Here is a 27,391-nt window from a genome sequence, read left to right on the forward strand (position 1 = left end):
GGAAAGTGGAGGCCACTATCACTTATGCCCTTCATAAATTATATTTAGCCGGCTGTCCTGCTGATGTCTTGGCTACGGTAAAATCTGGGTCTTACACCTGGCACAAGCATCTAGCCCGAGTGGGAGAGAACACCTGATCTGCACTGTGTCCTGATCCAAAAATATTAGAAGCAAAGGATCACCACAATAGCCAGGACCCATAGCATTTTTAAAACAACGCCAGTAAGGGCAGCCTCCAATGTTCACTCACTTGAGGACAGGTTGATATTCTAGCAATCAATCCATGCCATGCACTGATGAGGATCAAACAATCCGAAACAGTCTGTATGCATGTTGGATTATTATGGCTCTGTACAAATTAACAAGCTGACACATCATTGCATTCCAGCGGTTCTGGAGGTGTGTTTAGCTTCTAAGGGTAACAATGGTTAATTTGCATATATTCAGCAGTGATGCCTTGGGAGAAATCTCAAGCGCACTCCAACCTGAATTATCGCAAATTCTTTCTGTTTTAAGAAAGCAAACTTGTTTTTATAAAACAAAAAACACTCACAGAATGAGAAAGGTGGCTAGTTCCTCCATTCCCATCATGCCCGGGTACAGAAATGGCTCCTCCCCTTCCTGGTAGATCTTTATCACAGGGATGCTTGATATATTCTCTTTCCTGCAGACGTCTGTCCAGTCCGCACAGTTCACTCTGGCCAAAGACACGTCCGGCAGATCTGTGGGAAGCAAAGAGAGTCTGGAGACCAACAACGACTATAACTATAATACAGCAAATCCCCTACTAACAGACGGCTCGAATTACTGTACTACGTTTCACACATACAATATGTCCATGTACAAACTAATCTGTACTGTTCTTGTTATTACATATTTTGCGTGCATGAAAAATGGGCGCCGTGAAAAAAGGGCCCGGCTGGATAACGAAATGGCGCCGGTGGATAACAAAATCTGATAACGATAGACATCCTTGTCAAACTTGGTTAACGATAAATACCGTTGTAAAAACAGACAGGAAATAATAACGAAAAGATATTAACGTTAAAAATCGTTACGTAATTCAACAATACAGCCTAACCCAACCCTACTCTCACACAGAACCCTCTCCTGGTGGTGCCTAAAACTAACACCCCCCCCCCGGGTGGTGTCTAACCCTAAACACCTTCCCGGACGCAGCCTCAGAAACTGCATACCGCTAGCAGGGTTTAAGGGCAGCAATCACATTGCATGTTAACCTGGAGGCCTAAAGTGCTTTAAAACATTTTGCATGTGTATACATCAATCAGGGAGTGTAATTAGTATACTGCTTCACACTGACAGTCCAAACGTAGTGTGTAACGCACCGCAAACAGCTGTTTGTGTAGTGAAGGCCGTGCTGGACTGGTGCGCCGCACCATGGCCAGAGTGCAGGCGATAGCTCAATGACTGACAGTGACTGTTCAGCTGATCGAATTTGGTCTGTCCACAATGAAGCAACAACCTTATTATCTTGGGTGTGCACCCTCCCCCCCAAGACACTCATATAGCTGGCGGTCATTGCTTTATTGGGATACGCAAGCCTTTTCACCGCGGCAAGGTAATGATCACGAAGGGGAATTGGCACATGTACATGCCTTTTGTTTTGTTGTTGCAGCTGCAGTGCAGCCAGAAAAATTAGGCAGGCATACACGCACCAGAAAAATTATTATAGCGGCCGCTGCTAGCAGCGGCCTCAAAAATTCAGGAATCCGCCTGGAGTCCTGGACCCTGTTGGTGGGGGCGGAGAAGGAAGTCAAGCGGCCTGCAGGCAGAGATTCTGTGTTGGGAGCTATTTAGTCTTAGGGCAAGCAGTCGCACGGCGTGCAGGCAGAGATGCTGTGTGTGGGGACTGACTTAGTCTTCGGGCAGGCCTGAGCATGCTTTGCAGACCAGGCATCCGTGGTCAGATGGACCCTTGACCCAATGCTGTGTGCCAGAGGTGTCACCACTTGCCTTTCAACATCACGTTACAGTTTAGGTATCGCCTTTTTTGAGAAATAATTGCGGCCTGGTATCTTCCACTGCAGTGTGGCTTTGCTTTTGTGTGCTGCTTTTACTCAGGTGGTCATCCCATTGCAGTTTGTGCTTTGTAATCATGTGCCTTCGTAAGGTAGTTGTCCCTACGCGGGTCTTGGTCTTTCCACGGCTCAATTTTCGGTGGCAGAGAGTACAGATGGCATTGCTCTCATCTGAGGCAGGCACACGCAAAAAATTCCACACCGATGTGCAGTGACACTGCATGCGCTCACATAGGAAGGTAGGTGCACTGAACAGGTGGGTATGCAGTGATTGGTATTACAAATGTGCAGCTGTCACACACACAGGTAGTCACTGAATGTGCTGGGCCTGGCAGTGGCACAGTAGGAATTACCAAGGGGCCAAGGTCCAGCAACTGCGACTGATTGACAGGGCTGTATATGCAACACAAGTGTCTGTGGGACACACACAAAAACAAAAATAGATCACAAGAACAACATTAGCCCTCAAAAGAACTGTTGAGGATGAGGAGTGCTTTTTAGCAATAAGATCAGCAAGAAGGAGCAACCTAACAAGCCTAACACAAGAGCCTAACTAAGCTTTCCCTATGTCAGCAGCAAAGTTCTCTCCCTTCTCTAATTACTGCAGCCACATGAGTGAGTGAAATGGCTGACGCTGCCTGCGTTTTATAAGGAAGGGGGGTGGGGGGGGGGGGGTCCAGGAGGGAGTGTAGCCTGATTGGCTACGCAGTGTCTGCTGACTGTGATGTAGAGGGTCAAAGTTGACCCTAATGATGTAGTATAGGGTGCGGGTCGAACTCGCATATAGTTTACTTTAACAAGCATGCAGCAGATCAGGTGTCTCTGACATTATTGTCAGATCTGACAAGATTAGCTGCATGCTTGTTTCTGGTGTTATTCAGACACTACTGCAGCCAAATAGACCAGCAGGGCTGCCAGGCATGCAACTGTTATTATTTAACGGGAAATAAATATGGCAGTCTCCATATTCTTCACATTGAAGTTGTCCTTTAAATAAGATCTGGCTATAGTTGGACTGAACTCTGGCTGATCTGGGCTTCCGTGGACGGTGTCCTGTGAGGCTCAGTCCTGTGACAGAGATGCGATCACCTCTGTATGCACCATTCTGCAGGCTGCTAGTTGTTCCTGGCATGCTGGCAAAGCAATACCAGTCAAGTTAACATAATAACAAACCCTCTTTTCTTCTTCTTCACTAAGCGTGTCTGTGATCTCAGCGCAGGAGCCAGGACTGGCGTGCCGATACCTGTAGCTTCCCTGACTCATCCAATACCTATGAGAGTCACTGGGGGACAGCGATGATAAACTCCAGTCAGGGATTTCACTGGGACAACGATTTGCATGACCTGCTGAAAATCACATCGCTTACGGTTCATGGCTCTGTTACAAAAGAGTCGTCACCTGGGCATCGTTTCACCTCATCACTCCAATGTCAGGCAAAGTCTGCCGAGTCAACTCACGCCTGTCATGTCCTGTCCTCCCCACACCTGGTGCAGCCATGTGTGTTCTGAGGTAGATGCATGAAATCTCGTGCAATTATAAACCTTAAAGGGAATCAGAGACGGCCAGTGAGGGAAAAAGGAAAAAGATTTTATACATACCTGTGGTTTCTTCCAGCCCCATAAGCCTGGACCGCTCCCACGCCACAGTCCTCTGCTGCCTGTATTCGACGGTACCGGTCCTGTCACTTCCGGCGGACGCAGCCAATTGTCCGCATGCACGGGGGCTCGCTCGAAACCCTTATGCATGCGGCTGCGCAGTACGGAGCAGCACGCGTACGGGTATGGAGGGAGCCCCTGTGATGCGGACAGTTGGCCGCGTGCTGCCGCCGACTGGCCGAAACTACGGGACCCGGTGCCGGCGGATACAGGCAGCGGAGGACAGCGGCGTGGGAGCGATCCGTGCGTATGGGGCTGGAGGAAGCCCCAGGTATGTATAAAATCTTTACTTCACTTCATCTCTGGTTCTCTTTAAAGAGACACTGAAGCGAAAAAAAAAATGATGATATAATGGATTTGTACGTGAAGTACAGCTAAGAAATAAAACATTAGGAGCAGAGACATAAGTCTAATATTGTTTCCAGTACAGGAAAAGTTAAGAAACTCCAGTTGTTATCTATACAAAAGAGCCATTGATCTCCATGACTTTCAGGGCTGGTGCACACCGGAGCGGTTCTGGAGCGTTTTTTAAAATGCTTGCAGGGGGAAAACCGCTTGGCTAATGAAAATGAATGGGATAGTGCACACCAGAGCAGTTTGTTTTTTCCACAGATGCAAACTCGGGGGCTTAAAGGGAAGGTTCAAGCAAAATAAAAAAATGAGTTTCACTTACCTGGGGCTTCTACCAGCCCCATGCAGCCATCCTGTGCCCTCTTAGTCACTCACTGCTGCTCCAGTCCCCCACTGGCTGCTTGCCGACCTCGACGGTCGGCGGGATGCATTGCGTACATTTTTACGCATTCCCGCTGGTGCAGGAACATTAACACATACATTTTTATGCGTTACTGGTTCAATGCGTAAAAATTTACGCATTGAACCAGTAATGTGTAAAAATGTTTGTGTTAATGTTCCTGCACTAGCGGGAATGCGTAAAAATGTACGCAATGCGGCCCCCGACCTCCGAGGTCGGCAAGCTGCCAGCGGGGTACTGGAGCAGCAGTGAGTGACTATGAGGGCACAGGAAGGCTGCATGGGGCTGGTAGAAGCCCCAGGTAAGTGAAACTCATTTTTTTTATTTTGCTTGGACCTTCCCTTTAAGCATTTTTTAGATTTCTTAAGCGTTTCTGCCTCAATGTAAAGTATAGGAAAAATGCAAACCGCTCTGAAAAACGCTAGATCAGAGCAGTTTTCCAGGCGTTTTTGTTACAGAAGTGTAACGATCGGTGAAGCACAGAGAGGATCTGCAGTATCACTGGGAATACAGATGTATACCAGATTATCAGTGATCTGCAGTATCACCGATAAATCGATATACTAGCTAACCTCTGTTCACCTGAGTAGAGTGTGGTGTTTGGTGTAACAGTAACACTTAGAGGACTAGGCCTCAGTGCAGCAAGGAGTACTGCACAGATTCCTTCCGCAGACCTGAGCTCTCCAAGACGGGAGGAGTCAGACTGACAGTAGGAAGGATAGTCTGAGAGTGACACTCAGGAGGAGATGTCACTGACAGGACGAGGAACCGCCTCCAAGCGTAAGGTCGGTTCTCGAGGTCGGACAAGCCAGGTCGTACACACACGGACAGACAAAGTACAAGATCATAAGGCAGAGGCGGAGTCTAGGTACAGGCAGAGTTCGGCAACAGGGTATCAGAAATATCGAGGTACAAGATCAGGAGGACGAAGCAGAGTCTAAGGACGAGCCGGGGTTCGGCAACAGAGTATCAGAAATATCGAGGTACAAGATCAGAGTTCAGGAGGATAGTCAGGCAAGCAGGAAGTCATAACAGATAATCACAATCAAACTAGTACTTTAGCTATCAACAGAATCTAGCTAAGTGTAGGATTACAGCTCCAGCTGGTCCCGGCACACTTACGGATCTGACTACGGATCTGGGTGCTCCCACATATGTGATCGCACGCCAGACAAAGAGCAAGTGAACAGCCAGTGGTATATATACACAAGGACCTTTCCAGGACCTCCCTAATTGCTGGACCAATGAGAGTGGTGGAAAATGTCAGCTGACCTGCCTGGTCAGCTGACTCCCTTCTGGCTGTTATTTAAGCTCAGCCTCTGTGCGCGCGCGCGTGTCACTCTGAATCTAGGTGGACTATCAGTCCCAGCCACACCAGTACTGTCTTGCAATGTATCTAGTGAACTGAGTGCGGGAGCCGCCTCCAATGCGGATTCCGCCGTTCCCAATGCGGATTCCGCCGCTCCCAATGCGGATTCCGCCGCTCTGCCTATGCGGCATGCGGCGTTTTTTCCGCCTTGTGACGCAATGTTGGACGCGGAAACAGACGCGGCTTTTCCGCGTTTCATCACAAGAAGCTGTTCAGTAACAGCAGCTTTTACTATAACAATATTTGTAATCTGCTACAGAAAAACGCTCCAAAAACTGCTAGGCATGTTTAGAAAACGTCTCTAAACATGCGTAGAATCACTCTGAAATCTGCTTCAAAAACCTCTAGCGTTTTGCAGATCTGCTAGAGGTTTTTGGTGTGCACTGAGCCTAAAAGTTGCAGAGAGCCCTGTCTTCTGAAGCTTATTATCTCAACTGTCAGTCACTGTATTTTCTTTTTTTCCCAGAGGACAGGTCAATAGTTCACTGGCCTTCTCTGTAAAAACATTTACAATGCAGAGTAGTGTGTAAACTGCAAATATTAGAGAATGATGCAATGTTATAAAAAACACTATATAACTGAAAATACAAATATGAGAATATTTTCTTTGCTGCTAATCTTCTAGTAATTATCCGTACTACACAACCAATTCATTATATCATAATTTTTTTCGCTTCAGTGTTGGTTCATAGTTGGTTTTCAACTAAAGGTAGCCATACACTGGTCAATATAGCGAACAGATAGATCCCTGTTCGATCATCTGATCTGAGAGGAATCTATCTGCTTGAATCCCTCCACACAGAATCTTCAATCGATTTGAGCAAGAAAAATCTGTGTCCGCCTGCCTGGGCTGTGCTACTGTCACCAGTCCTCTGCATCGTCCCGGTCTGTGCTTTCCATGCCGGCTGCCGTTTCATCACTCCCGAGTCCCTGGACCCCGTGTGATGTACTGCAGAGGACAGACACTAGAGGCAGTGTGGCACATACCTTACATCAGGGGTCCCCAACCCCCAGTCCGCAGCCCACTGCCGTTCCGTGGTCTGTTTTCTGGTGGTCCACGGGCCGCTCACTCCCCCCACCCGTGGCCGCCGTTCCTGTTAGCTTAGCTGGCAGCCGCTTCCTCTTCTGTATTCCCCTCTCCTCCATGCTTGTCATATTCCTTCACAGCAGCGCGTTCCGTGCAGGCATTGGGGACAATTATAGGGGAGCGGGAATTGGGGACAATTATACTACCTATACTGGGGTAACTAGCTATACTGGGGCAGCTATACTCCCTATACTGGGGCAGCTATACTCCCTATACTGGGGCAGGGCAGCTATACTCCCTATACTGGGGCAGCTATACTCCCTATACTGGGGCAGCTATACTCCCTATACTGGGGCAGCTATACTCCCTATACTGGGACAGCTATACTCCCTATACCGGGGCAGCTATACTCCCTATACTGGGACAGCTATACTCCCTATACTGGGACAGCTATACTCCCTATACCGGGGCAGCTATACTCCCTATACCGGGGCAGCTATACTCCCTATACTGGGACAGCTATACTCCCTATACTGGGGCAGCTATACTCCCTATACTGGGGCAGCTATACTCCCTATACTGGGGTAACTATACTCCCTATACTGGGGCAGCTATACTCCCTATACTGGGGCAGCTATACTCCCTATACTGGGACAGCTATACTCCCTATACCGGGGCAGCTATACTCCCTATACTGGGACAGCTATACTCCCTATACTGGGACAGCTATACTCCCTATACTGGGGCAGCTATACTCCCTATACTGGGGCAGCTATACTCCCTATACTGGGGTAACTATACTCCCTATACTGGGGCAGCTATACTCCCTATACCGGGGCAGCTATACTCCCTATACTGGGACAGCTATACTCCCTATACCGGGGCAGCTATACTCCCTATACTGGGACAGCTATACTCCCTATACTGGGACAGCTATACTCCCTATACCGGGGCAGCTATACTCCCTATACTGGGACAGCTATACTCCCTATACTGGGGCAGCTATACTCCCTATACTGGGGCAGCTATACTCCCTATACTGGGGTAACTATACTCCCTATACTGGGGCAGCTATACTCCCTATACTGGGGCAGCTATACTCCCTATACTGGGACAGCTATACTCACTATACCGGGGCAGCTATACTCCCTATACTGGGACAGCTATACTCCCTATACCGGGGCAGCTATACTCCCTATACTGGGACAGCTATACTCCCTATACTGGGGCAGCTATACTCCCTATACTGGGGCAGCTATACTCCCTATACTGGGGTAACTATACTCCCTATACTGGGGCAGCTATACTCCCTATACTGGGGTAGCTATACTCCCTATACTGGGGTAGCTATACTCCCTATACTGGGGTAGCTATACTCCCTATACTGGGACAGCTATACTCCCTATACCGGGGCAGCTATACTCCCTATACTGGGACAGCTATACTCCCTATACTGGGGCAGCTATACTCCCTATACTGGGGCAGCTATACTCCCTATACTGGGGTAACTATACTCCCTATACTGGGGCAGCTATACTCCCTATACTGGGGCAGCTATACTCCCTATACTGGGGCAGGGCAGCTATACTCCCTATACCTGGACAGCTATACTCCCTATACCGGGGCAGCTATACTCCCTATACTGGGGCAGCTATACTCCCTATACTGGGGCAGCTATACTCCCTATGCTGGGGCAGCTATACTCCCTATACTGGGACAGCTATACTCCCTATACTGGGACAGCTATACTCCCTATACTGGGACAGCTATACTCCCTATACCGGGGCAGCTATACTCCCTATACCGGGGCAGCTATACTCCCTATACTGGGGCAGCTATACTCCCTATACTGGGGCAGCTATACTCCCTATACTGGGGCAGCTATACTCCCTATGCTGGGGCAGCTATACTCCCTATACTGGGACAGCTATACTTCCTATACTGGGGCAGCTATACTCCCTATACTGGGGCAGCTATACTCCCTATACTGGGGCAGCTATACTCCCTATACTGGGGCAGCTATACTCCCTATACTGGGGCAGCTATACTCCCTATACTGGGGCAGGGCAGCTATACTCCCTATACTGGGGCAGCTATACTCCCTATACTGGGGTAGCTATACTCCCTATACTGGGGTAGCTATACTCCCTATACTGGGGTAACTATACTCCCTATACTGGGGCAGCTATACTCCCTATACTGGGGCAGCTATACTCCCTATACTGGGGCAGGGCAGCTATACTCCCTATACTGGGGCAGCTATACTTCCTATACTGGGGCAGCTATACTCCCTATACTGGGGCAGCTATACTCCCTATACTGGGGCAGCTATACTCCCTATACTGGGGCAGCTATACTCCCTATACTGGGGCAGCTATACTCCCTATACTGGGGCAGCTATACTCCCTATACTGGGGCAGCTATACTCCCTATACTGGGGCAGGGCAGCTATACTCCCTATACTGGGACAGCTATACTCCCTATACCGGGGCAGCTATACTCCCTATACTGGGGCAGCTATACTCCCTATACTGGGGCAGCTATACTCCCTATACTGGGGCAGCTATACTCCCTATACTGGGGTAACTATACTCCCTATACTGGGGCAGCTATACTCCCTATACTGGGGCAGCTATACTCCCTATACTGGGGCAGGGCAGCTATACTCCCTATACTGGGACAGCTATACTCCCTATACCGGGGCAGCTATACTCCCTATACTGGGGCAGCTATACTCCCTATACTGGGGCAGCTATACTCCCTATACTGGGGCAGCTATACTCCCTATGCTGGGGCAGCTATACTCCCTATACTGGGACAGCTATACTCCCTATACCGGGGCAGCTATACTCCCTATACTGGGGCAGCTATACTCCCTATACTGGGGCAGCTATACTCCCTATACTGGGGCAGCTATACTCCCTATACTGGGGCAGCTATACTCCCTATACTGGGGCAGCTATACTCCCTATACTGGGGCAGGGCAGCTATACTCCCTATACTGGGGCAGCTATACTCCCTATACTGGGGTAGCTATACTCCCTATACTGGGGTAGCTATACTCCCTATACTGGGGTAACTATACTCCCTATACTGGGGCAGCTATACTCCCTATACTGGGGCAGCTATACTCCCTATACTGGGGCAGCTATACTCCCTATACTGGGGCAGCTATACTCCCTATACTGGGGCAGCTATACTCCCTATACTGGGGCAGCTATACTCCCTATTCTGGGGCAGCTATACTCCCTATTCTGGGGCAGCTATACTCCCTATTCTGGGGCAACTATACTCCCTATACTGGGGCAACTATACTCCCTATACTGGGGCAGCTATACTCCCTATACTGGGGCAGCTATACTCCCTCTACTGGGGCAGCTATACTCCCTATACTGGGGCAACTATACTCCCTATACTGGGGCAGCTATACTCCTCCCTATACTGGGGCAGCTATACTCCTCCCTATACTGGGGCAGCTATACTCCCTATACTGGGGCAGCTATACTCCCTATACTGGGGCAACTATACTAGCTATACTGGGATAACTATACTGGGATAACTATACTACCTATACTGTGGTAACTATACTACCTATACTGGGGCAACTATACTCCCTATACTGGGGCAACTATACTCCCTATACTGGGGCAACTATACTCCCTATACTGGGGCAACTATACTCCCTATACTGGGGCAACTATACTCCCTATACTGGGGCAACTATACTCTCTATACTGGGGCAACTATACTAGCTATACTGGGGTAACTAAACTCCCTATACTGGGGTAACTATACTCCCTATACTGGGGCAACTATACTCCCTATACTGGGGCAACTAAACTCCCTATACTGGGGCAACTAAACTCCCTATACTGGGGCAACTATACTCTCTATACTGGGGTAACTATACTGGCCACTTATACTGGGGGCAACTATATCTAGATACCCTATAACTGTACCTGGCTACCTACATACCTATACGCTCCAAATCGTATTGCTGCGGCACCCGATGCCCCCCTTCCCGAAACCCACTGCGCATGACACCCATTCCCTAGACAACAGTTCGGTCTAAATAGCGGTTCCCGGGCCGAAAAAGGTTGGTGACCGCTGCCTTACATGATCACTAGAGGTCTCCAAGATTAGGCCTCTAGTATGCGGCCTGTAATATTTGGGACGTCACCCAGGTGTCCCGGGACACGGAAGTGAAGAAGAAGCAGCCAGAGGGGAGGGAAGAGACTCAGAACTGTGCCGAGGACAGGTGAGCTTAGCTTTATCAGTAGTCGAATCGAATGCCGCTAGCAACGTGCTTCCGACCCACCAAACGAACTACATTTTCCACCCTGCAAATCGACCATTGTTTACCAGAGATCCGTCGATCAGGAGTCGTTTGCAGCATTGATTTCTGATTGAATCAGCTGGATATTGATGGAAAAAAAAAATCGGTAAGCGTATGGCCAACTTAAAGAGGACCTGAACTCTTGCACAGGACAGAAGGAAAACAGTGAGAAATGCACCCTGTATGTATTTAGAGCGTTTAGCCTGTCTAATTCCCCCTCCACTGTGATTAATCACAAGTTGTAACTTGATCCCTCAGCTGTCACCTGACTGTCACGGCAGATAAGCTCATTTTAAATCACAGGATGTTAACAATATGTCTGCTTCTGTGAGATCAGGAAGTAGACACACTTCAGATTTATTGCAGGATTTGTATCAGCTGTAACAAATAATTGTTTTTCTTTAAAGCTTATTATGCTGCTGTGTATCTTTTAGAGCAGAGAGGAAGTTCTGAGTTCAGGGGAGATGACCCCCATTATCTGTGCTTATGCCAACACAGTGGTAGTGGGGCCACAGAGCCTCGCCACAGGAAAACTTGTCATATGCGCCGATAACAAGCAGAAAGCAAGGTAAGGGAGCAGACGCTGGAAGATAGACGCAGGGATTGCAGCAACACTTTTACAGACCTCTTCAAAGCTTTGTGAAATTAATACCAGGAATTTAAAAAAGAAGTCCTCTGTCATCTCCTCAGTCAGCGCTTGTGTCACGCCGGTAGACACAGTGCGTTAATCTGTCTTATTTGGAGGGAAGAATCTTCTTTTCCAGCCTTTATGTAAACAGAGGACACATTAAGCTGACGTCCTGTACCCGGCAAATAAACACTTTCCAGGTCACCCCGAATACTGGAAATTCTGCGCGATCGTCTAACATAAACTATCAGCTTCTCGCCATTGTCTTGTAAGGTGCTAATAGTGTCGCAAGGCGCGAGCCGACCACTTTACAGGAGAGCTGCGATACACAACCTGGAGTCGGCGCTTTTTATGGTGATGCCTCGTCCGCCGCGTGTTCTGCGAGCTAACGGAAACGGTATTAATGCCTGACAACGAGAAGAAGAAAGTTTCCTTCATCAGCATGAGATGAAATTAATCATCCCTCTCCAGCGGGTTTCATATGGCCTTCACCTGGATCCAATCTGTTGCTAATGGATGAAGTTGGAGTTGGCGTTTAAGTACGCACTGGGCAGCATAACATAGGCTGGGGTTCCTCTTTAAAGGACAACTGTAGGGAGAGGGATGAGGAGGCTGCCATATTTACTTTTAAGCAATACCAGTTGCCTGGCAGCCCTGCTGATCCTCTGCCTCTAATACTATTAGCCATAGCCCCTGAACAAGCATGCAGCAGATCAGGTGTTTCAGACTTTAAAGTCAGATCTGACAAGACTAGCTGCATGCTTGTTTCTGGTGTTATTCAGATACTACTGCAGAGAAATAGATCAGCAGGGCTGCCAGGCAACTGGTATTGATTAAAAGGAAATAAATATGGCAGCCTCCGTATACCTCTTACTTCAGTTCAGTTACTTCAGTTCCCCTTTAAAGGCAGCCATACACTGGTCGATTGCCACCAGATCGACCAGCAGATAGATCCCACTGTGATCAAATCTGATCAAAGAGGGATCTATTGGCTGCCTACAGTGCAAACAGATTTTGAATTGATTTCACTATGAAATTGATTCACAATCTGTGCAACTGCCGGCTCCCCCAGCATACATTACCTGATCCGGCCGGCGCGAGTCCCCGCGGTCTCTTCTCCACTCTGGGCTCCAGCTTCACTTTACTTCCTGTCGACGGAAGTTTAAACAGTAGAGGGCGCTCTACTGTGAAGCCAGCCGGAGCCCAGCACGGAGAAGGGACCACGGGTACAGCGAGGACTTGTGCCGGCCGGATCAGGTAATGTATTGTCACTAGCGTCGGTCGTCAGACATTCGAACGCCGCTATCGACGCACTCCCGACCGGCTGGCGATTGAGCAAAATATTCTGCATGGACAGATCGACGGGATCGATCAATTTTGGACAGAAATCGGTCGAACGGTCAGTGTTTGCGTATCGATTTCACAGCACATTCGATCACAGTGATCGAATCTGCTGTCTATCGGCGGGAAATCGAGTAAGTGTATGGGCACCTTTAGGCCGATTTCACACTGCAAACAGGCTTTCAGCGATCACTGTGTTAGTATGCGGTAATCCCCTTCTGGCTAACAGCCAAACAGGAAGTGACGATTGCTTGCAGTCACTTCCTGTTTCAGAAATATGTAAGTGCACGGAAGCGTATTGTAAAAATACGCTTCCACGCATGCGTGCCGCCACCGCCATAATTTTTTTAAATCCCTGCGTTGCCATAGACTTACATGACTTCCAGTCCGCCACACGTTGCCGCAGGTTGTAGCAGAGGTTGCTGTTGTTGTGGTAGATCGGCGACTCCCGGCGCACAGCACCGCATGCTGTATGAAAGCGCCCATAAGCTTTCACTGGCATAGTAACGAGGTGCGGTAAAATGACCCACCGCACCGCACCTGTGTGAAAGGCCCCTGAGCCACATAGCCCCTGAACAAGCATGCAGCAAAGCAGGCGTTTCTGACATTATTGTCAAATCTGACAAGATAAGCTGCATGCTTGTTTCTGGTGCGATTCAGACACTACTGCAGCCAAATACATCCGCAGGGCTGCCAGACAACTGGTATTGCTTAAAAAGGAACTCCAGTGAAAATAATGTAATAAAAAAAAGTGCTTAATTTTTACAATAATTATGTATAAATGATTCAGTCAGTGTTTGCCCGTTGTAAAATATTTTAAATCCCTGATTTACATTCTGACATTTATTACATGGTGACATTTTTACTGTTGGCAGGTGATGTAGCTGCTGCATGCTTTTTTGGCAGTTGGAAACAGCTATTTCCCACAATGCAACAAGGTTCACAGACAGGAAACTGCCAAGTGTACATACTCAGAATTTCTTTGTGGGAGGGGTTTCTTGTGGGAGGGGTTTCACCACAATATCAGCCATACAGAGCCCTCTGATGGTCTGTTTGTGAAAAGGAATAGATTTCTCATGTAAAAGGGGGTATCAGCTACTGATTGGGATAAAGTTCAATTCTTGGTCGGAGTTTCTCTTTAAAATGAAATAAATATGACAGCCTTCATATTCCTCTCACTACAGTTGTCCTTTAAAGAGGAACTTTAACCAAGTATTGAACTTCATCCCAATCAGTAGCGGATACCCCCTTTCCCATAAGAAATCATTCTGTTATTGAAAAGATCATCAGGGGGCTCTGTATGGCTGATATTGTGGTGGAAACCCCTCCCACAGTGTGATGTCAGCACCTAGGTCCTGACAGTTTCCTGTCTGGGAGCCTTGTTGCATTGTGGGAAATAACAGCTGTTTCCTACTACCAAGCAGCCAGTATCTCCCTCTGTGCATATGTATATCTATTAAAAAACAATCTTTTAGCCTATCGCATTGTTAGGGTGTGTGGTTATAGATAATGGCAGTTGGTGCTGTCTAGTTTTTTTCATGTCTGCCAGCAGTAAAGATGATGACCTGCAGGCTGATTGGGGATCAAACAATATGAACAAATTACGTGGGAAATATCAATCATTTCTCAATCTCTCTCCTATTTTTTTAACTTATCGATTTGCAATGTATTGATTTCTTTCTTCCCCTATACTACTATTTTTTTTTTCGGTAAAGTTCCACTTTAAGGCCTGAAACCCACTGGAGTGATTTTGTGAGCGTTTAGTGTGCGATTCAAACCGCTAGCGATTTCCCTAAATGCTCAGCTAATGTTAATGGATGGGCCAAATTCCACTGGAGCGATTGCAATTACCAAAACGCAAAACGCAGGACATGCAGCATTTTTAGCGTTAGCGTTTCTGCAATGTAAAGTATATAAAAGCTGGCCTAATCGCTGGTCAAAACCTACACAGAGCGATTTAGTTAGCGTTTTGCTTGTCTGAAACGCTACCCAGAAGGCCTTGTGCTTCCCAGAAGGCCTTAAAAAACAGTCTCCTACTTCCTGGTGACGTCTGCTGGATGGTCGGAAGTGCTACAGAGCTGCAGGCTCTGTACACAGAATGCTTTTCACGATTTACATGCTACCGTTGGGAAAACTAATCCGAAAACATGGCCTGACATACCACTGCTATGCAGACGACACCCAACTATATCTTTCGTTCAAGCCTGGTGTGACAGACCCAACTCTAACTATAAACGCCTGCTTACGTGAACTACAGCAATGGATGAATGACAACTGGCTGAAACTAAATGCAGACAAAACTGAAGTCCTTCTGATCGGAGGGCAGAGCATGATAACAAAACAACTTAACTTGCAGTCTTCACCACTGGGAATAGGAGGCACGGATCTACGCAGCTCTGATCATGTGCGTAGCCTGGGAGCAGGGGCGTAGCAATAGGGGTTGCAGAGGTAGCGACCGCATCGGGGCCCTTGGGCCAGAGGGGCCCCAAAGGGCCCTCCCTCAACTACAGTATTAGGTCTCTATTGGTCCTGTGCTCATAATAATCACTTCTCTGGATACTTTGAATATTGGTAATCATTAACAAACTGTTCCCCATCCCCTTCTTGCACCTCTGACACTGTAGTTGTCAATGGCAGATTTTGGTATGCCGTATCAATTGTTTGGTATAGAGTGCTTGGGGGGCCCCATTGTAAAACTTGCATCGGGGCCCACAGCTCCTTAGCTACGCCACTGCCTGGGAGTTCAAATTGATGGGGATTTAAACTTCAGAACTCAAATCTCTGCTGTGGTGAAATCATCCTATTTTCACCTGAAGAACATTGCAAAAATCAAGCACCTCATACCCCCAGAAGATCTGCCAACCTTAGTTCATGCCTTCATCACATCCCGACTGGACTACTGCAATGCTCTCTACACTGGCCTTCCAAAAAAGGTCTTCAGCTGATACAGAATACTGCTGCCAGACTGCTAACCAACCAACCCCGTCACTGCCACATAACGCCAGTCCTGCACTCCCTTCACTGGCTACCTATAGAATGGAGGGTCCTATTCAAGTTCGGCCTACTGACATTTAAATCCCTGAATAATCTAGGCCCTGGATACATGAAAGATATGTTGCAGCTACGTAGCAATCCCCGCATTCTCAGATCCACAGGTTCTAATAATCTAGTCATACCCAGAGTCCACTTGGAATCTTTTGGTCCCAGAGCCTTCTGTCATGCTGCCCTTACGTTTTGGAACTCCTTACCTCAACAGATCAGGACAGCTCCATCCCTGGACGTGTTTAAATCCAGACTGAAAACCCACCTGTTCAGTTTGGCATTTGCAGAAATATAACTTTTATTGTGTGAATACTTCATCCTACTACCAATTACTGAATCTGAGAGAGCCTAAGCACTTTGAGTCCTATGGGAGAAAAGCGCTATAGAAATGTTATTGTATTGTATTGTATTGTATTGTATTGTACATCACTCCAAAAATACTGTGGGTTATGTGTGCTTCATACAGATACAAAGTTGTATTTGAGGTTGTTTTTCTCAAAAAAAAATAAAAGATGGTCAATGAAATGCTAAGTGATGCAGCTTGCATGCAAATTGTGAGCAGCTTAGAATTGGACCAATCGAAAAACCGCACACAAACAGGAAGTGAGGAAGCAGCAACAGGAATCTTACATTGGTTCTATTCTCCCTCCACTTTATCCAATCCACTGCAAACATTTCTCTGGATCTCTAGTTTCGTATTTATATATTTCCTTCGTATTGTGATGAAATAAATCATTACTTACCTCTGTACTCCTCTGCCATCCTAACAACAGACCTCAGCACCGTCTGTGACACGGGATCCCCTGCAAGTCAGAAGAAAAACACTAAAAAAATATAATCACAGCAAAGAAAAAGTTTTTGAACAGTTCCCAAAATTTTGTACTTTTTCAGATGACAATTTAAAGTAAACCTGGAAGTTTTAAAAGTTAAAAATTTAGATACTTACCTCTGGAGAGGGAAGCGTCTGGATCCCGCAGAGGCTTCCCTGTCCCTGTCCACCTTTCCGTTTCAGCGCTGGGGCCCACAAAGTTCCACAGGGGTCCTGGCGCTGGAACGGCAAGGAGGAGGGTGGAAGGGGACATCTCTGGAGGATCCAGAGGATTCCCTCTCCCAAGGTAAGTACCCAAATTGGGATTTTTTTTCCCTTCAGGGTCCCTTTAAAGGGGAACTGAAGAGAGAGGTATATGGAGGCTGCCATGTTTATTTCCTTTTATGCAATACCAGTTGCCTGGCAGCCCTGCTGATCCTCTGCCTCTAATACTATTAGCCATAGCCCCTGAACAAGCATGCAGCAGATCAGGTGTTTCAGACTTTAAAGGAATACTTAAGTCTGATAAAAAAAAAAGGCTTTTACTCACCGGGGCTCCCCTCAGCCCCCTGCAGCTGAATGGTGCCCTCGCCGTGTCCCTCCGATGCACCTGGTCTCGCGGGCGGCCACTTCCGGTTTGGCCGTCACCGGCCGACAGGCTGGGAACGCGGCTGATTATCCGCGTCCCCGGCCGCAATAGCATTATAGAGGGCGCTATTGCGGCCGGGGACGCGGATAATCAGCCGCGTTCCCAGCCTGTCGGCCGGTGACGGCCAAACCGGAAGTGGCCGCCGGCGAGACCAGGTGCATCGGAGGGACACGGCGAGGGCACAGTTCAGCTGCAGGGGGCTGAGGGGAGCCCCGGGTGAGTAAAAGTCTTTTTTTTCATCAGACTTAAGTATCCCCCCCCTTACAGTAGTCCTTGAACGTATGAAATTTTGATCAATGCCCATTCTGACGTTGCTGCAAAGGATGCGCAAATATCTTTGTCACACTCCGGTACCCAAAGAGATGCCAAATCTCATGAGGATTGAGGAAACAACAGCTTTCCACTTCTCTAGCTTTGAACTTTGTCCCACCTCTTCCTGTCCTCCACTAGCCATGTTATCTGCCAGTGCAGTGCCTTTATAGGTTTGTGGATAGCAGGAAGAGGTGGAGCTTAGCAGTGACTCAGAGTAGTCAAGGCTGCCCCTTCAGTGTTGATCTGAACTTGCACACCTGCCCTTCTGCATGGGAGGTATATAACAAAAATGCATACATTAAATAAATGCGCCTGGAAAAAAGGTCTGTGTCTACGCAGTACGCTCCTGGTGACATCAGCGGGAGCGAGGACACGGCAACGCAGGCGCAGTGGTTTTCAGACTTTAAAGTCTGAAATTCCAGAAGTGAACCGGAGGCGGGGCCAGAGCATCGGTGAGCGGCTGCACGTGCACAGGATGTCTGCGGGGGACCATTAGAACCCCCGGGTAAGTTCAACTAATTTTCTCCCGACCCCCCTACAGTATCCCTTTAACCCTAAGACCCCCCTAGTGGTGCCTAACCCTAAGACCCATCTTCCTCCCCGATAGAGCCTAACCCCTCCCTGGCTCCTAACCCTACCCCATCAAACTTTAACCCCCCTCTGCTGCAAAGGCCGCGATATGTGGCAAAGAAGGTAAATCACCTCAATTTCTATTTCCGTAAGCCCCCTGTGCCCATGATTTTATTGAGGGCCTCCAGGCACCGAAATTTACCTTCTTTGCCGTATTATAAAAGCCGCAATTTGCAGCAAAGAAGGTGAACTTCAGAGCCCGAAGGCACCCAATAACGGCCGCCACCGCTTCCAACTTTCCGTTCTTTGCCGCTAATTGTGGTTTTTATAATAGGAGCCTATGGCAGCGCCGGTTTTTTCCATAAGGGCTCCTGCAAAAACATATTAGTTTAAAGAGAACCAGAGATGAAGCACCCTCTTGTATTTTACCTTATAAATCAGTGGGAACATGACAGTAAACACCTAATCTGCCCTTTGTTTCATTGTTCTCTGTTTAATCTGACTGTTATCACCTCTGATAAGAATCCCCGACTGAGAAGTCAGGCTGCTCCGTCTAGCTTTGCTACAGAAAGATTATAGCTAAGTCTGTCTTCTGTGGTGTTATTTCAAGCCCAAGCCTGCCCCCTTGTGGCTTTGCTATAATGACTCAGCAATAATCATTCCCAGCAAAGCCAGATTTAATTGCTCAGTCTGGGATTCTTGTGACTGCTGTTAACAGACACTTTTAGCAGTGAGGAGGAAACAGACAGCATGGTAAGTGTTTTCTCTAATGTTCTTACTGATATACATGGTAAAATACACAAGGGTGCTTCCTCTCTGGTTCCCTTTAAAAGCTTCTCCAGGGACAGAAACTGATGTGAAATGTGATTTGTAAGACGTTTAACTTTGTTATAAATAGAAGTAAATCAAAAGTCACTTAGAAATAATGAGGATTAGTTGGAAATGGAACGTCAGAGCGTTGCCAGGACTTGATGGATTCTGTGTCCCCGGCCCCTCTGACCTGTAATTATCAGTTCATGTTCTCATCACTGTGCAGCGATTACAGGAAATATATGTGACTATCAGCATGTATGCGGAGCAGAGCAGCATCTGGAATAGCGGATAGGATCTGTCAGCCTACACCATAAAGCGTCTGTTCCCGCCACCAATCTCATTTCAGCAAAGTTACTACATCACCCCTTCTGGGTCGAACGTCCCTCTTTCAAGACTGGTTGATTCACTATAACAAATAGCCAGTGTTACCTCCTGTAACTCTCACTACCTCCTTTTGCTCCCCTTACTGCACGCTTAGCGTGCCTCATCAGAGAGAACGTGCCTTATCAGAGTTAGCGTAGGGTGCATTATCAGAGTAGCATAGCGAGCGATACTTATTTATGCCTGCTAATTGGTAATGCTGAGAGCTCCACTCGTCCTGCCCTGAGCCCCTGCGGGTCCAATCATTTTAAAAGGACATTATCCCCGCACTTTGATTGGCCCAATAGACTGCATGTCAAGTTTCCTGTCAAGTGACAGGCAGCCTGTTGGGCCAATCAAAGTGCGGGATAATGTCCTTTAAAGTGATTGGACCCGCAGGGGCTCAGAGCAGGACGAGTGGAGCTCTCAGCATTGCCAATTGGCAGGCATAAATTCGTAGCGCTCGCTATGCTACCCTGATAAGGTGTGCTAACTCCGATAAGGCATGTTAACTCTGATAAGGCACCTTAACTCTGATAAGGCACACTAGGCGTGCTGTAAGGGGAGCAAAAGGAGATAGCGAGCGTTACAGGAGGTAACGCTCGCTATTTGTTATAGTGAATCAACCCCATAATGTTTAATCCCCACAAATCCTCTTAAAGGGGTTCTGTGGGGGTGTGCTGAGGGTAAAAACAGACACTTACCCAGGGCTTCTATCAGCCCCCTGTAGCAGTAATGTCGAACGCCGTCCTCTGATCTGCCATTCCCCGCCACCGGGCAATTATTCGTCTAACACAGCTGAATAATGCGCGCTTCCGATCGCGTCATCGGAAGCTTACTGCGTAGGCGCAGTACGAAGGATTCTTATACTGCGTCTGTGCAGTACCCTTCTGATGACACGAGCGGAAGCGAGCAGGGCTGCGCAGCCGCAGTTGGAAAGCATGCCACGCTAGACTGGAGCCGGCGGCGGGGAGCGGCAGATCGGAGGAGGACGGCGTGGGACATTACTGCTACAGGGGGGGGCTGATAGAAGCCCCAAGTGTCTGTTTTTACCCTCAGCTGAATAGGTGCTGGCAGGGGCGCTTGGTGCACCAGGCCAACAAGGCAGTTGCCTATCGCGCTGTCCTGGAGGGGGGGGGGCGCTGCCTTGGGGGAACCGCACCCACCCCCCACCAGATTGTGGGACCCCCGAGGTGGTGAACTAGCTTGCGGTGTCTAATAGAAGCTGCACCAATTCACTGGCCGCAGCCCACCTCAGGCTGCAGGAGTCTGTGGTTTCCGGCAAGCAGAGCAGGGCTACGGGAAGATGGCATCCGAAGCCCTGAACTAGAGACTATTTGTATCTCCAGTACAGGGCTTCGGGTGCCATCTTCCCGTAGCCCTGCTCTCTGCACGCCGGGAGAGGAGTCTTCTGCAGGTGAGTAAATGCATTTTTTCAAACAGGTGCAGCACCAGGGCTATTGGGGAAACTAAAGGAGGGGGGAGGGGGAAAGAGGAGCCCTGCTTAGGTGTTTTTTCTGGTTAAACCCTGCACACATTACGATTATTTTCTGGTGAAACATTGCCTCATTACGGTTATTTTCTGGTGAAACATTGCTGCATTATGATTATTTTCTGGTGAAACATTGCTGCATTACGATTATTTTCTGGTGAAACATTGCTGCATTATGATTATTTTCTGGTGAAACATTGCTGCATTACGATTATTTTCTGGTGAAACGCTGCCCACATTACAATTATTTTCTGGTGAAACATTGCTGCATTATGATTATTTTCTAGTGAAACACTGCTGCATTACGATTATTTTCTGGTGAAACATTGCTGCATTATGATTATTTTCTGGTGAAACATTGCTGCATTACGATTATTTTCTGGTAAAACATTGCTATATTACGATAATTTTCTGGTGAAACTCTGCACACCTTACGAGTATTTCCTAGTGAAACATTGCTGCATTACGATTATTTTCTGGTGAAACGCTGCCCACATTACAATTATTTTCTGGTGAAACATTGCTGCATTATGATTATTTTCTGGTGAAACATTGCTACATTACGATTATTTTCTGGTGAAAACATTGTCGCATTACGATTATTTTCTGGTGAAACATTGCTGCATTACGATTCTTTTCTGGTGAAGCATTGCCGCATTACAATTATTTTCTGGTAAGAAATTGCTGCATTACGATTATTTTCTCATTAAACGCTGCCCACATTACAATTATTTTCTGGTGAAACACATTGCCGCATTATGATTATTTTCATAGGGGGGCACCGTGTGGAGGGGGGATGGAGCGCCACAGGTTATCTCACCTGGGGTGACAAAATGGCTAGAGCTTCCCCTGGGTGCTGGCTTACTGAACAGGAAGAGCCGGAATTCAAACTATGACATTTCTGTTTTTGTTTAACTTTTTTTGTTAGGAAATGAGTAGTACCCTGTGAACTGATGAGAACATTTTCCAGCACAACGACGTTACATGAAGCGCTAGGTTTCCGCGCAGTTTGTGAACGTGCCTGGCCTTACAGCGGCCTCATTCTGGGGAATTCCCTAGATATGGATCACATGAGCTTAAACACTCTGACATATATTTACATTGTGCCGTCATGATGAGTTCTACCTCCGGGAAGCAACGCATCTGGACACTTACAGCTCATGTAGAAGAGTACGGCCACGTGACCGCGGCTGCTGGAAGCCATCTTGAACGTCTCATCTGTCAGGGCTGGAATCAGCTGCAGCGGTAAGGTTCGCTTCCTGTCTCTATAGACTGCCGCTGCCACTTCATCGTCCTGGACCTCTGCGGTACAAAAAGAGTTTAAATATTTAGATATCGGTGACGTGTTTAAGCGCCAACCCCACGCAGAGAAATGAAACAGCCATTTTTGTTGACGGGGTTCACGTCAGGAGAGACGTATAGGTACAGGAGAGGAGGGGAGGAAATCTGGTGGCTAGAATACTGTTATAGATTATACCTAAACTTTATTCCCATCCTTTAAATTGATATATCTCTTATTTTCAAATGTTAATTTGAAAAAAATATTAAGGTTGGAGGCGCCCAAAAATAAATCTCTCTCGGAGTATATGTTATAAAGTCATAAATAAATATATGAGGTATCTTACCTCTCCAGATGAACCAACCCAGAAAAACAAGAGTTTAGATCAGGTAAGGTTTATTCAAGCACAATTAAAAAAAGATCACGCGTTTCTCTGGTTTTTCCTGCTTCCTCAGGTCAATAAAGTTCCTTAGGGAGTTCAGTTTGCAGCCTGTGCACATAAAAAAAAATTCTTGGTGCTCAGGTTGCAAACTGAATTCCTTAAAGAAAACCTGCAACAAAAAAACCTCCCCTGGGGGTACTCACCTCGTGTGGGGGAAGCCTCCGGATCCTATTGAGGCTTCCCCCGTCCTCCTCGGTCCCACGGCGGTGGCGATAAAGCCCCTGAACAGCGGGGATGTAAATATTTACCTTTCAGGCTCCAGCGCAGGTGCAGAATCGGCTCTCCGCTCGGAGATGAGTGGAAATAGCCGATAGCTTCGGCCCGCTCTAATGCGCAGGCGCAAGTCTCCTGCGCCTGCGCAGTAGAGCGGACCCAACAGAGATTGGCTATTTTCACATATCTCCGTGCTGAGAGCCACCACAGCGCCCCCACTGGAGCCAGGAAAGGTAACCTGGGACCCTGAGGCTTCCCCCTCAGGTGATTACCCCCCCAGGGGAACTTTTTTTGTTACAGGTTCTCTTTAAGGCACTTTAAGCAAGAATTTTAAATCAGGATGATACCATTTATTGGCTAACTTAAAAGAATAAACATAAGCAAGCTTTCGGCTTTGCAGCCTTTGTCAGGCTTTATTGACCTGAGGAAGTAGGAAGAGACCCAAGAAATGCATTGTGTTTGTTAATTGTGCTTGAATAAATCTGATCTAAAGCTTTGTTTTTCTTGGTTGGTTTATCTGAAGAGGGAAGATACCTTATGTATTTATTTATTTATGTCTTTATAACATATACTCAGATATTTATTTTGGGTCGGCTTCTCCCTTCTGTATTGCCCACTACACGCCCTTTGGAGGTTTCCCTCCCACTGATGTGGTGCCATCCACAGCTAGTAAGGACCCCAGGAGAGTGACCACCCAGTTCCGGCAGGACCCGGAGTACGTAGAGGGGACAGTACTTTACCCGTAGGCGATATACGGTGTCCGGGAAGCTGGGCATGAGAAGATGCACCTGGATACCACAAGCCAGTGCTGTAATGTGAGCGCACACTGCCCATGACCTCATGGCACAGGCAGCTCTCGGGCAGCCTCATACCTCTAAAAGGGCACCTTCCTCTGCCTACCCTGCCATTTATATATTATGTTTATAGACGCCTTTACATCATCCTCACATTCCCACTCCGCTTGTGATTCCTGATGGCTTGCTGGGAGCAGATGGTATGTGAGTCCGCCGTCACTATATAAACAGAGGAGGACAGCTCCATATGTCCTGCTAGTGTCACGGGGTCCGCTCCATATGTCCTGCTGCCGGCACGTCACACTGCGCAGGTTTTATTGCTGTACCATGTTTATGACAGTCTGGTATTGTATACAATGCACACACATTTATTACCCCAAATGTTTACATTGCTGACAGCCATGTTATGGAAGAAGACATCGCAATGTGTGTTCAGGTCCAAATCTACTACTGGCCGGCCCCTACTTAGAAACAGGTTCCCTTGCAGGCGATTGTTTGTAAGCTGAATTAGTTTGTAAGTTGAGACCTGTGTTAAATGTCATGGCAGAGCCGTGAGAAAACGCAATCGCAATTGGTTTCCTGCACCGATTGTCGTTACCAACCCAGATCAGAATTTTATGTTTAGGGATAGCAGGCTGCCGAACCTAGGGTCTCTGCTCTTTCATAGCTGCTGGCAGAGCTTATTTTCATGCGATACATTTGCTCTCTGATAAGCCAGGGTTTGCATTCAATTAATGGAAACCTATGTAATGTGCGCTCACTTGCCTAACATATAATTAGATCTAAACATTCATATAAATATAGTCCATAAACCAAAGTCCAGACCAGATTACTTAAATGTCCATGGATCGCTGCATCAGTCACCAAGCATATGATGTAATCAAATTCCTTTTTCAGAATGCTGCGCTCCCATGTACTTAAGATCTTCTTATAATGAACCGCTCAAAAGAAAGAAAGAAAACAACATAGTGTGATACTGCTTCAATAAGTTTCCCTTTTCCACACCACCAGTGCTTGTAGCCTTTATCCCATGCACATTCCCCACGACTCATAGGGTTATACAGATCCTCACCATGTGAAATGCCTGCCAAATTACAGACAGCAAACCAGCACCATATATACTCTCCCAGAGCATGCAGGTATCCACCAGATCATATGTGGCCTCTCACCTCACTCCTAGCTGTCCAAATTATAAGACAGCACCAGCGCTCAGTGTCTCACATGGACCATCCCAGTAGCTCTCCCAACCGATATTACTTCACTCAGGCAGATTCCTTATGTCAGCCTATCAAGTAAAGGACTTGACATAGCGTAAAACCATTAGCGTTTATTTAAGAATATAAAATAGTGCACTCACTTGTAACCAGTAAAAACAAGCATGTAACACTCAGAGCTCTTCCTCGCCAGCCTCGTACGCCTGTAGCTCCGCCCTACGCGTTTCGTGCATGCGCACTCATCAGGGGCTGATGGCGTCTAATTGGCCGGCTCTTTTATCCACACTAACCTGCAGTATCTACCTATCACCGCATTTGCCCTTATTCAAAATGGCCGTTAGGCCACTGCCGCCCTCTCCTTCCGCTACATCCTCCTAGCATCCTCCTATCCTAAGTAACCATGTCAGAGGGGGCGGTGCCCCGGAGGACGCCCGTCACTATACATCACCATGGTGACTGTAAACAGCCACCCATAGGTGTCCGAGCCTCCTGCGCCGCCCATCCACATCATTTCATGGTCATTCCTTAGATATCATTCAGCAGGCTTTCTGACTATTTCCGCGGCGGCCAAATGCAGGGCTATACCGGCCCTATAACGCTACCAAACCGCCAGCATATCTAAGTGTTTAGTAATACAACAATATAATAGTAAAGTTTATACATTGAACCATTAGGTTAATAATAATAATAATAGAATTCTAAAACATTATGTCTTACAATGGCAGCAATAGAACAGCTAAAAGCCAGTATAATATTGAAAATCAATAAAAATTAATAAAAAATTAAAAGTTCATTAATTAAACATAAATGTCATACATCACCATTATAGATCGCTACAACCTCATATATAGTATGGGACACCCCCTAATTTAACAAAACCCCCAAAAAGCCAACATTAAGGTTCTTAAGTATCCACCCACCCAAAGGACTCCACCGATCCCCACCCCCCCAAAAAACAATGTGGACTGTGGACCCCGGACGTGCACACCACCCCCACATAATGGCAGGAGGCGCACTCATACAACATTCACAGAGCACATACCCCCCAACCAGGACGAAGGCCCTTATTCCTTCCTAATGCAAAAAGAAGAAAAAAAAAGAAAAAAAAAGGGAAGCAGAAAAAAGAGAGAAAGAAAAGGGGACTTGAAGGGACTTGAAAAAACCCCATCCCCATAGGGACCAACTCAATCATTAGATATAAAGCAATTAAGATCAAATTCAACATTGAGCCCTCTGGGTTGCATTGTTTTCATCTCGTATATCCATCGTGACTCCATTTTTGATAATTCCCTCATTTTATTGCACCCCCTCCAACTACCCCTCAACTTATCTATCCCACAAAACTTCATGCCCATCGGATCCCGATCATGTTTCTCAGCAAAATGCTTAGACATATTATGCCCAACATTCCCTTTTTTAATGTTCCTAACGTGTTCACCAATCCGTTCTTTCAACTTTCTAGTTGTTCTTCCAATGTATTGTTATCCACACGGACACCAGCACATGTAGACAACATGAGTAGTATTACACGTAATACTGTCTTTGATAGCATATTGTTTCTTATTAACTTTGCCCACAAATCTATCCCCCCTCTGTGCCTGTGCTTCTCTACATCCCACACAGTCCCGGCATGGAAAGAAACCTTTGTTCCCCACTAGATCCCCCCTAATCCTTGGAGGTCCATCGATAAAGCTTGGGACAAGGATTTGCTGTAAATTTTTTGCCCTCTTATATATAAATTGAGGTCGCATCGGTATAGTTTGTCCCAGGATACTGTCTGCTCTCAAAACATTCCAGTGCTTTTTAAATACCCGCTCCACTTCATTAAACCTAGTATTATAATCAAGTACCACTGCATACTCATACCCATTGTTGTTTCCTTTACCACCATTATATCCCATCATCTGTGCCCTATCCATTCTGCCAGTGGCATCCCGTATTTGTGTAACTATTTGTCTCTCATAACCTTTCTCCACAAATCTCTCTATTAGCATATCCGATTGTTCTATAAAGTCTGTAATCTCTGTGCAATTTCGTCGTATCCTATACATTTGCCCTTTGGGTATATTAGTCAGCCATTTTTTGTGATGGCAGCTTGAATACGGAATGTATCCATTCCTATCAGTTTTCTTAAAGTAAGTCCTCATCTGTAATCTATCCCCTCTTCTGTATAGGTCCAGGTCAAGGAAGCTGATTCTGTCCACATCAAACTCCGCTGTAAGCCTAATGCCCTTCTCATTGGCATTAAGCCATTGTA

At 47.1% G+C, this 27,391-nt stretch overlaps 1 protein-coding gene across 1 annotated transcript in view; it reads right to left on the reverse strand.

Annotated features, from left to right (window-relative positions):
- Positions 1 to 27,391, reverse strand: part of TXNDC16 (thioredoxin domain containing 16) — a 118,587-nt gene that overhangs the window by 41,638 nt on the left and 49,558 nt on the right. The window contains exons 13-15 of the mRNA XM_068254648.1: positions 22,348 to 22,494; positions 16,932 to 16,991; positions 554 to 722 (exon numbers count right to left, since the gene is read on the reverse strand). Of these exons, the coding sequence (XP_068110749.1) occupies positions 554 to 722; positions 16,932 to 16,991; positions 22,348 to 22,494 (376 nt within the window). The remainder of the gene's footprint in view (positions 1 to 553; positions 723 to 16,931; positions 16,992 to 22,347; positions 22,495 to 27,391) is intronic.

Source organism: Hyperolius riggenbachi, chromosome 9 (assembly GCF_040937935.1).
Source record: "Hyperolius riggenbachi isolate aHypRig1 chromosome 9, aHypRig1.pri, whole genome shotgun sequence".
NCBI lineage: Eukaryota > Metazoa > Chordata > Amphibia > Anura > Hyperoliidae > Hyperolius > Hyperolius riggenbachi.